The sequence below is a fragment of the Scophthalmus maximus genome, chromosome 9 (assembly GCF_022379125.1).
Source record: "Scophthalmus maximus strain ysfricsl-2021 chromosome 9, ASM2237912v1, whole genome shotgun sequence".
NCBI lineage: Eukaryota > Metazoa > Chordata > Actinopteri > Pleuronectiformes > Scophthalmidae > Scophthalmus > Scophthalmus maximus.
The window spans coordinates 16,041,521-16,053,711 of record NC_061523.1 but is presented as its reverse complement, the minus strand read 5'-3'; the positions used below and the strand labels follow the sequence as shown (position 1 = coordinate 16,053,711).

General features: G+C 44.6%; 1 protein-coding gene across 1 annotated transcript; it reads right to left on the bottom strand.

The window, feature by feature from the left end:
- Positions 1-8,873: 8,873 nt before the first annotated feature.
- sox3 (SRY-box transcription factor 3) lies at positions 8,874-11,830 on the bottom strand. The gene has a single exon (XM_035650383.2). The coding sequence runs from the start codon at positions 10,583-10,585 to the stop codon at positions 9,689-9,691; it is 897 nt and encodes a 298-aa protein (XP_035506276.1). The 5' UTR covers positions 10,586-11,830; the 3' UTR covers positions 8,874-9,688.
- Between the last annotated feature and the right edge of the window lie 361 nt (positions 11,831-12,191).

Genomic DNA, 12,191 nt, shown 5'->3' with positions numbered 1-12,191 from the left:
CCTATATGCTGTTTCACCCAAATCCCTATGTCCCAATGGTGAAGAACAATCTTTCAAAATCCTCCTGGATCCAGATATGGATCTGGATTTCTCCCAAAATGTAATCACCAGTTACCATGGTAGAGAGACCCATCTTTGATAAAATGTTCATTTGAATCCATCAAAATAGTTTTGATTAATCCTGCTAACAAACAAACAAACACACAAACTGAACCAAACACGTAACCGTAACGGGTTTTTATAAAGGACACAATATGCGCAGGTGACACTCTAATGTAATGAAACTAGGGCTTATTATATACATTATTGACAGCATATCTTCTTAATGAATCAATTCATCATTGGATGTTAAAAATGACAGAAAAAAAGTAGGTTCACATTTGAGAAAGCACAACCAGCCTTTTATGGCATGACAAACAAACATCCAATTATCGAAATTGTTGTCAGTTTGTGGGCCGAAGGATTTTTTTTATGTTGTTGTTGTTGCTGCGGAAGTTGAATGTTGATGAACAGACTGTAATCTGTATGACATCAAAAGTATATTAAAACTTCTATTACTGGTAAGTGACAGGGTTAAGTTTAAATTGTAGTTTTTCCCAGTTTAAAAACTGTCAAGTGACAAATAAAAGTATGTTTCTGCATTTGCAGATTTTATTTCTATGGCTTAGGACATTAAGGTTGTTAGTTGAAGTTAAGGCCTAATATTCTTAACTGTTCTGTTGTTCTGCTGTTTTTACAGAAATGAACAGAGAACCACTCTCACAGCAGGTGAGACACTAACACTGGTTTGGGCCAGTGTGAGAATAACATGGTTTCATGCCTGTTTTTATTGTTTTATATATGCTGCAACAATTCAAATTGTTCTAGACATACTCTATGTATATAAGAATGTACATATACAGAATGTGTATACCATATTTGTAAATTAATGTTGGTAATCTATACTTGGATATTGTTTTCTAACACTAATACGGTGTGATATGATATAATCCCGCATATTACATTTCTAAACAAACGACAGCATCTTGCATTTCTTTTGGTGATTCTTGAGATGAAAACATAAACACAGTTTAAGAACAGGGCTCTAATCCGGGATTATGATGATGTGGGGAAACCGAGAAGATAAGTAAAAACCAGCCTCATCATCAAAGATGCTCTGAGACGTAAGGGTTGGATTGTGGTTGAAAAATGACTCAGGTTATAGGAAGGCCTGAACAGGACACACCACCACATGAGTCACATACAGAGAGCACTATGGTGTGATGCCAATGAGGAAACATCTTAACTGACAAGTCAAATGCTTTAGTGGGCCTGGTCCAAGTGTTGACTGCGCCTCCAGCTTCCACCTGTTGACGAAAAGCCATTTGAGTTCCCTACTTCATTCATAATATGCTGGCACGCATCCAATCTAGCTTGCTCTTTGTCACACATACGTAAATAAACATACTATCCCGCCTATGTTACTGGAGCTGCTGTGCTGAGAACACACCCACGGGGACAGGAATAACAGGCCACTCCAGCGCATGAGGACATCGGAGACACAGTGGCACCACACAAGCATGATGACTCTTTAACGTGTCCTTATCTCCATCCCTAATCCTCAGATGCCTTACCGTCAGCTACTGTTTACACCAAGCACAAGTCAAGAGTAGAGGCAGAAAATGGACTTTCTTAGTTTTCAATGACCAAAGTCCACTAGAAAGCCATTGAGGAAGGCCTCTCGGACCGAGGGAGCCTCGTATTGAATAAGGATTGAAATTTACATGACAACTTAGGAAAAATGCTTTTTTATTACTCATTCATCCCGTAAATCACTTGGCTCCCCCGCTCCTTTCCTCTGCCTCAGCTATTAAATCACCATCTTGACCCTGCGACCTGGGGCCGCAACCATAAAGAGCCCCCTGTGGGTCAGAGGCCTGATTGTAACATTTGAATATGAAATGGCCTTGGTCAGGCCTGGAAACAGCCCCATGCGCTGAGACACAGGCTGACCCCCAGGAGAGAGGCCTGCCTCGGCATCCCCGGGCCTGGAGGCTCCATCCTACTCTCAGTGAGGATTTACTTGGACTTGAGAAGGAGGGAGAGACAGCGAGAGAGAGGGAGAGAGCGAGAGAGAGGGCTGAAGTCGGGGGTGGCGGGGTTGAGGTGGGGGTTGAAGCCGGGTTGGGGTTGAGCGAGAGTGAGGGAGCAAAGAAAGAGAGAGGGCAGACATTTGAATAAGACAAGAAGCGATTGGTGTTTGCATGACAATGGAGCCCGCCATCTCCCCTGATTGGTGTCACAGTGCGGCACTAAAGCCATGCAGGCCCCCCGGGGAGGGGTGATGTGTGGAGCACAGGCATGTTTATGCATCCAAGGTGTGATATTAGGGAGGGATAGTGGGGGCCTGTCATCAAGTTGCGGGTTAAGAAGTTTGTGCGCATATATTCTTAGAAGAAGGAGCAGCTCGCTTGTTATTCTGACTATATTTACAAATTTAAGTGGAAATCAAGTCGAAAATCGTAGAACCCCAGATGCTTTAACATTGTAATACAGGAGGAGAGTTAAGGGATCAATCCAGTTTATTAATATTAAGGGTCTTATTTTCACAGTTCAGCCCTTCTTTCCCATCAGTTAGGAAAACGTTGTCTGGGATGCCACAAGTCAAGAAACAGGAGTTTCAGTGTTCAGCTAGACTGTAAACAAGCCAACGGTTTCTTAATCTTTTACCACAGCATCTGGGAAGAAAACCTAAAGTGGACGCTCGCAAAATGATGACAAAAACTGCCATTGCACACAAAAAAGAAGGGCAGGAATTCAGTCTGTGAACTTAAGTATGAGTTACCCAGAGTTTGAAAAAATAATCTTTGATTTTATTTTTGCCCAATCATGAGGTCCTTTGACCTTGCTAAAATTCTATCTTGGAATTAAAACAAACTGGTTCACATGGAAATGAACTATCAAGAAACACGCTGAGCTGTATTACATCTGTGCCTTTTCATTGCTCAGTCTCCACCTTGTTTCTGAAATCAAATAGTTGGCATGTTGCCCCGTTCTCTCTACCTGCACTGGTGAATCTACTTATTATTCCAGAGAGGTGTGAACACAAACACCCTCACTGTCCCCCTGCTGGGCTGTTAGTGGAGTCGTCAGCTACTGCAGGTGGACCTCTGGCACCACAGAGTCCTGACCATCCATGTTCCTCCTGCACCCGCGTCTTCATGTTCGATGGGAACAATGACAATACGAGAGCAGAGATGAGAGGATCATATGAGTGGACAAATCCGGGGGATTTCACAGCTCAATAAGTTTGGACAATTTGTTTACAATCCCCATTATTACAGGCCCTTTGGGAGTAGGTGTATGCATAAACATTGATGCATTTTTCTCAGAGACGCTGCAGATTAGCCACTGCAGAGTTGGTCCGCTCGGGAGAATGGTGCCTAACTGCAAGGAAAAGTACCGCAGGGGGGCAAAAAGAGGAGGGATGAGGATGAAGGAAGTGCGAGTGAGAGTTAGCGAGGTCACACGCTCACTCACACACAGTCATCACAAGATGCACGCACACACACACACACACACACACACACACACTCAAACCCCCTGCAGACAAAGCCTCCACAGGCTCATATGGGCAGTGGTGCTGGCCCTCGGGGACACACCTCCAAGAGAGATGGCCGGACTAACTCTCCATGGCAACTAATCAATAAGTGACAGAGTCAGTCAGGACTGACCCACAGCTGAGTGTGTTCCACACCTCCCCCCATGTTCCCAGGGTTACACTCCCCATAAACCCCACACACCGACACACACACACACACAGGACTGCACTAAAAGTCAAAGTACCCCCAACCTGACCACTGCCCACCGGGGAAATAAATCTTTGCTCGTACATTGGGTGCATTTGACAGCATACCTTTTCCTTTGAACATGTGCAAGTATGTTCTGCTTTTTTAATATGAATGGAGAGCATGTGTTCGGAGGGGGGGGGGGGGGGGGGGGGGGCACACACATGTAGGTACAGGTTACTGAATGAACACAGCATCCTCACAATAGCGATATGATCAGACGGCTTCTGATGGAGCAGAGAGTCACCACTCCGCCATTGTGTGTCTGTCAATCTGTGTTCCTTCTCACTGTCCCCAACAAACACTAATCAATATCTGTGGCCTAGATGAGAGACCTAATCTTCCCCCTTGTCAACCCCTTAACTCCTTATCCCCCCCGACTCTGCATTGTCTTGCAGCAGTCCCATACTCTCCTCACTGTCCCTAGGCATAGTGTAGACGTCGGCACACTCAGACTTGGCCCCGTTTTTTTTCTGGGCTTCCAAGACAGGTCAGAAGTGGGGTCAGAACTTTGGCAAATTAAAAGCAACGCCACATGCTCCAGTGTCCATAGACAAAGTGATATGTGCCACAGAAAGGGACCATCTGCAGCAGACACACTTTTACACACCGGAGAGCCTCACTTCAGTGTCTGAGCTATCCCTAACACATTAGAACAAGCCCTTTGTATGTAATTGCCCCTTACAGGTTATTCAGGAAGAGGCCTCTAGATCCATTTCCATGCTTAGTTGTGTGCTTGTAAATGTGCGTGTGTGGTTTTACACATCTTCCCCCAAACCACAATTACAAGCGAATACAAGTTTAGGTAAACATCACAAGCGTTTAGCCGAACAAAAACGTCAAAGGATCCTCGTATGAAACTTCACTAAACACACAGCCCGCGCAGCAAAAAAACAGAATCCTCCCGGTTCAGCTGTTCGTGTGATTCCTATTTGTTTTGTTTGGGACAAAAGAGGCGGTAATCCTGTCTCATATTTGACATGTCTCGTATTCACACACACCTGCTGGGACAAAGTAAACACACCTTCAGAGCCAGACACCTTAATGGATGACCCTCACATTAGACGCTAAGTCAGGATAAACCCTGAAGCAGGCATATTGACATGATAAGGTAAGGAGACACGCCCATTGAGGATATGAGTGATGAGAAGAAACCACATCCAGCCAACTTGTGCCCAGTCTGTACATAGGTCAGAAAACATCACGGTGATGGTGGATGGCACTTTCTCTTCTCCCCAACTGTAATTATTTGAAGCAGACATTAGAAGATTTGACTCACACACAAGCTCCATCATGTCATGTGTTTCTCACGCATCCTTCAGCAGAGATGTCCTGTATCAAATCAGAGCCAGAGATTTGACTAATGCAGTATGAGAAAACCATTCGCAGATTATGAAACAGAATTTCCTCCAGTGTATGAAAAAGTTAATTTGGACCCTCAGCTATTTTACAAACCCTACCCTATAGCTGCTCGGGCGCCTGGGAGTCTATAAGGCCTTAATTCAGACTAATTTGCTTTTCGCTGACATATGCTCAAGTAACCTGCTGCTGGGCGGAAGCAGATTCTTGAGTGGCGGCATGCTTGCTTTTGAAGCATTTCCCACTCAGCATTCCTCGCTGTTGTGTAAGCCGCGGCGATCCAACCAGCTATCATTAATGTGACATTTGCATCAGGGAACAAGTCCGTTGGTGCTCACATGTGTTCGGGCACGGAGCTGAATATTGGGGATGTGCTTAAAAGAGGAGAGGTATGATAATGGTCAAACGTGATTTTCTAGTGTCTCCGGTGAGTGCCGTCAGCCGAGGGAGTGGGTGGGTGAGGGAACTGAGACGGGATTGAGAGGACGGTGCAGTGGAGAGGGATGGCCCTCAGTGGGTCAGCCCAAAAGCCCTGACCCCATGAGGATTTGATGCCATTTTCCCACGCAGGGAGTCGACCTGAGAGAGCTCGTTAACAACATCTGCCCCAGTTCAGGGAGATTAACCCCCACCCCCCCACCCCAACCCCCGCACCTCTACACACCGCTCTGCTGTCAATCTGAGTACCTCACGCGAGTCCCCTCCGCGCTGGACAGGCCACTCCAGGTCCCTCCAGGCTGGACTCTCTGGGGCCGCCTGGAGATCCCAGACACAGTCAATCAATACAGCCTCAGTGTGTCATAGGTGCAGTCCCTAACTGCACTCGTGCGTTCATGCAGTCCCTAACTGCACTCGTTCGTTCATCCGTTAGACTCGAAAATATGCTGCCACGGCTGATGTCTGATCTGCTAAGCGGAGGAGGTTCCAGATTTGCGTCTGTGATTGCACGAGGAGTTGAGAGTATGTTTGGAAGGTGTGTTCCTGCTGCAAGTTGCCCAGCCAGTCGAGCAGGCGAGTTAGTGATGTCACCAACGTCAAGTCTGTCAGCCAGATTTGTGTAATGAGTTTTCCACTCATCACACTGACGTCAAAGGAGACACTCAAAACATAACTCCCGTTGGCTTTCACCACCTTGTTCGCATATACTCCCCAAAGACAAGCATCAGGCAGGGCATGTTCTGACATTATATGAGAGGGGAGAGAAAAAACAGGATTGACTGAAACATGGCCTATGGCACTGCTGCTGTTAAGCCGGAGCTTTGCATGCGCTGCACACATACATAGGTGCGCACAGACACACAGCGGCAGAATCCACTGGGAATCCGCTGAATCCATGTTCCTACAAGGCTATAATTAGGTTAGTTTTTGGAGAGGGGGTTAAACAAACAGGGGCTGTGAGGTCATAGGCAGATGGAAGTGGGATATGCCTGCACTTGCTGAGTGGGCACAGAGCTCCACATGACAGGGGAGAGAGGCCCTCCGGGCGCTCAGCAGGGGGAGGGCAAGGGGGGGTTGAGGATGGTGGGGAGCCAAACACGGATGGCTTCCCTGCCAGATCATTCAAACTCAATCAATAGGTGTGTACGTTCCAAGCACACACCTTCCCACACATTTTCACTCCTAAATCATCAGTAGGTATAACGTTTCTGTGCCAAATTCCCACCGATCACATTGAGAGCGGAGCTCTACTGAACAGCAACCGTGTGATGGATTTCACTGGGCTAATGTGTTCAAACTTTTGCATCGCGGCGAAGCAGAACACTCTTTAGGTTGGAAGTGAACCCACAACATTTGTGTATTTATCAAAGGAGTTGTGCAGGTGAAAGCCGTCCTGAGGTTACAGCATTTTATGATACTGATATGTGACTTAAAAAAAAAAAACCCACGTCCAGCTCACGGCAAACACCCCTGACACCGAGGAACAGGAAGAGAAAAGCTGCTTAATTACAAAAAAATGAGTTGGAGAGTGTGATTAGGTGACGGGTGGCTGCTGGCACGCTAGAGTGACTTAAGACCCTGTCAGTAAATGCAGGGAGGTCTAGATAATCTTTCCCTCCACAAAGGTGCGTGGGGCTAATCCTGGCCGCTGTGCTGAGCTGTGGATCAAGTCCTACAGGGAGTGTGGGAAGGCCAGCAGGACCGCCACTGCTTCACCCTCTTGGTGGCCGGAGCTTACTTATCCCAGGGTACACTGCAACAGCAGGCCAGTCCATTCTCTCTCTCTCTCTCTCTCTCTCTTACACGCACACACACACACACACACACACACACACACACACACACACACACACACACACACACACACACACACACACACACACACACACACACACACACACACACACACACACACACACACACACACACACACACACACACACCTTTGCATTATTAGAGTGTCAGCAACAGTGCGTGTGTTGAGATGCCAGTTAAGTTTCTGAATGTGACGCAATGTCAAGAGCAATTTGGTTAAAAAAGATTTAATCTGCCGTATAGATTATACATTTTAACAGAATTCTAAATTGGACAGATCATGGAGAAAAGGGTCTCTGTCAACATCTGAAATTACATGAAAGACTAAGTGAGAAAATCCCCTGAAAACAAGCCAAACTTAGTGTAAAGATATTTAGTTTTATTGTTTCAATGTAATTTATTACATTACTTTTTTTTTTTATTTGCCAAGCAGAAAGTCACAGATTATTTTATACTTTGGCACATGAGCACTGACATACAAGGTTAATTTACAAAACTTCTTAAAACAGCTTCTGACGGCATCGCACCGGTTTTATGGGATATAAACTTAACGATACAAATGTTTAATGTGATGTGATCCAACGCTCATTCCCGTTCCTATTTTTTATGTTAAGATTCTTGAATTGATTCTTTTTTTTTTATGTAGAAATGATCCAAGTGAATTCTTGTGATGAATTATGGAAAAACACTTTCAAACTGACGGAGGCAAAGAAGTGGCAACAGCCCTTGGAGCTAAATACTCGTCGACTGCCTTCACCAAGTAGAAACTTCAGAAAGTGATGGGACGAAACCAAAAAGGGAAAATATTACAACTTATTCAAGGCAAAAAAAACAATACAGCTTTTCACCGAAATATATAAATATATTTTTTAAGTAATTCAAAGTGAAATTATATGAACTGAGATGCTTTCATTTTCTACAAATGTCAATTCCATAACTATGAGCCTTTAAAAAAGAAGTTTGCCCCCCCCCAAAAAACAAATGTTTATTATGTTAAATTATATTCTCAATTCAAATGAATGTTTAAAAGGATAAACAGTTTTTATATATATATATATATATATATATATATATATATATATATATATATATATATATATATATATATATAGGTCCACGAAAAAAAAGTTATATTTTCTCGATACCTTTATGACTTGTAAAAGAATTGTAGGACCAAACAATCCCACGGTTCATGAAAAGAAAGTGAAAATTCCACTGCATGTGCCTGTATTGTTATAATAACTGGGAGCAGGCATTTTAAAAATGTAAATTATAGTTGTTTAGTCTTTACAAAAAATAATTGTTTGAAGATGCTCACACACCAGCTACAAAATAAGTTTCAATTATACAGTCCCTTGAGAGAAAACCTGTGCTCCAGAGATTTTTTTTTTTAAAACAACATATCCAAATTACGCAGAAAAGACAGAGTCTCGATTCATGTTTCATACAAATTTATTCAGCATTTAAGAATAGAAGGATGGTCTTAAAATATGTAGAAACGTCAGTTTAAATAAACTTTTTCGTTCAGGAATAATGAGTAAACATGACACTTGTCAGAACCATCCACAGAACAGAACATTTTTACAAAAACAAATTGGAACATTTTTCACGTGACAAAAACATCGGGTTCACAAGATAAAAGGAAAAGGGGAAAACATCATACTATAAATAAAACTTTGCGTTTGCGACCCGCACTGTCTTAACATATCATTTTAACCTATAGGTCGTGAGGGGGGAGGGGGGGGGGATAAAGAGAGAGAGAGAGACTACAAAATTTGGACACAGTCGAGACAACTGACATTCTACAAATTAAGTGTAAACATTTATGTACCAAGTTTCCATCCAGCTTTTCTGAAACACACCAGCCTCTTCCCGAGGCCCCCATGCCTTTTCACAGAGAGAAAATATGGCATTATTTAAAATATAGAAGTCCAATTCTTCTACATATGTTGATTGCTTATATTTGTGATAAAAAAGCCTCTTTGCAATGCAATTTACTCTGATGGGCTCGACGCTCGGCTTCGATCCATTTTGAAAATTCATTTAAAATGGATGAACTCAAAAAAGATGTTGAGATAAAAGTTGTTTTAGAACAACAACAACAACAAAAACAACAACAACAAAAACAGTTTGAACGTCGTTGTTTGTTAAGCAACCAAAAAAAAAATCAAAAAAAAAAAGTTCAAGTATCCGAAGTACTCTTTTTTTTTTTTCTCATTAAGTTTGAAGTCTGTTTCTCTCCGTCGCTCTCAGATGTGGGTGAGAGGTAGCGTCCCATTGACGCCAGTCCCTGCGCTCTGATAGTGCGGGTGGACGCTGTGTAACCGGCTGCTCTGCAGGGAGGAATGCTCCGCGCTGTCCCCGCCGGGGGGCAGGTACATGCTTATCATATCCCTCAGGTCCCCCAAGCACGCCCGCTGGGAGTGGGACGTGATGGCCGGGGGCGGCGAGCTCGGCTCGGTCTTGCACACGGACGCCATGGAGCCCAGGCCCATGGCGTTGGTGGTCTGCTGCGTGTACGCCGGGGACATGCTGTACGTGGAGGCCGCGTTCATGTAGGTCTGCGCCGAGGACATCATCGGGTACTGCAGCCCCGCCATCTCGTACCGGTGCATCTGCTGGATCTGGGGGCTGTTCATGCTGTGATGCTGAGGGTAGGCCAGCTGGTCCTGCATGAGGGAGTACGCGCTGTTCGTCCAGCCGTTCATGTGCGCGTAGCCGTCCATCCGCTGGCCCACCGACACCGAGTTGTTGACGGCGTTGGCTCCCGGCGGCAACAGTCCCCCGGGCAAAGAATACTTGTCTTTCTTAAGCAAGGTCTTGGTCTTCCTGCGGGGACGGTATTTATAATCCGGATGCTCCTTCATGTGCATGGCGCGCAGGCGCTTGGCCTCGTCGATGAATGGCCGCTTTTCAGCGTCGGTCAGAAGTTTCCAGTCAGCGCCAAGTCGCTTGCTGATTTCGGAGTTGTGCATTTTGGGATTCTCCTGGGCCATCTTCCTCCGCTGTCCCCGGGACCACACCATGAAGGCGTTCATGGGCCGCTTCACACGCTCCTGGTCGCTGGCACTGTTGTTCTTTGCGCCGGAGCCCGAATTGGACTGCGGCAGCGGGGTCTTGAGCTCGGTTTCCATCATGTTGTACATTCTGGCAGCTTCTTAGTGTTTCTCTCACAGGCACATGAAGAAGAAAAAAAGTTCAAAAAACAGCTCTGGAAGTCAAAGAGGTAGAGGTACTGACCAGTCTCATAAGACGATACTGGGGGAAAAAAAGTTCTTCCCCAAAGAGGCAAATGTGTCTGCAGGTGCTTCTGGTCTCTCTCCGCTCAGAGCTGCTCTGTCCCCCACGGCTCTGCAACAGAAGTCTGTAAACTTGTTCGCCAAGCTCATGTGTTAATAGGCCTAGTGGCCGGACCATGTGATGTGGATTGACAGCGTGACAATGAGGAGCGGGCGACCAATCGGCGCGCAGCACCGTGCAACCAACCGGAGCGCACAGCGCAGTGTTTTGGTTAGAGGAGGAGTGAGCGAGGTAAAGTTTTGAAGCAGCAGCAGCGCAACAACCCAAACGATAAATACCAGCGACTTTTAAAACCCTTTAAAATCTGAGAATGGAGATGAAGCAGTTCAATGAAAATATACAGCCGATTGGATTTTGTTATTGAATGAAAGGCTGATCGCATTATTGTCATTCTTGGAAGAAAATCAAAGCAGAAACATTTGGGGGCTCAGTTGACTAAAATCGAACGTCAAACATGCAGAAGGGAAAAACCACCAACACTGTAAATAAAACAAAGAGTGTCAGGATGAACAATGTGCTGCAGGGAAACAGAACGATTGTCAGGGATCAGTGTCAGTAAAATAGTCTAATTACAGAGGCGGATCCCAACAGGCCAAATCCTAAAACGAGCGTAAAGACTTCAAGTAAAAAAAGTGGAATACAGGAATAAAATAAGCCCCCGTGGCAAAAAAAACCCCCAACAACATTCATTTCTACCTGCTGTCAAACATCCGGCTGATACTTTCTTTGATGACAATTTCCCCAAAACATATTTTTGCCAAATGGTCTCCGGATATTTTTGGCTTTTTACTTCTTCTGGCAAAACCTTTGATAGACATTAATATTTTTTTGAAGAATCGATTATCTTCAAAAAAAAAGAAAAAAAAGCTCCACAGGATTCTTCTTGGACCACTTGATCGGAATTTTTTTTCTCAGCAGTTTTTCCAATATTTTTCGATGCTGTCAAAGAAAATGAAGTCCACAACATGAATTTCCTTATAGACAGAACTCGTCCAGAGGCTCAAAGAATTCACTTTCGATATATATTTATTTATGGTTTTTTTAAAGGTGATGATGACCCATAAGAATGAATGTTAATGAAATAAGACACGTTTAAGGTTTACGCTTGTAATGACAAAAAGATGACAAATGCGATTTAAAAACTAAAATAATGTTAGCAAATTGTAAAATCACCATAACTTATACCACATAACTTGGTTTCCTGAAAAGTAAAAAAAATAAAGTGCTTAATTCCTAATGAGACGAGAGGCACGCTCGTGCGGACGCTGCGGAGTTGCAAAACTTTAATACATCCACGACCTCTAGTGGAGGGGGGCGGGACAACACCTCGGTCCCCGAGGGGGGAAAGTTTAGGTCGAGACTGAAGAGCAGCTCGGTCATGTATGCGACTGCAGGGGAAAAAAAGCAGGCTCTGTTTGCAGACCTGTTTTCTCTGTGCGGTGCTAATGGTTA

Coding starts and splice junctions, on each gene's coding strand:
- sox3 (XM_035650383.2), bottom strand. CDS start 10,585: ATGTACAACATGATGGAAACCGAGCTCAAGACCCCGCTGCCGCAGTCC.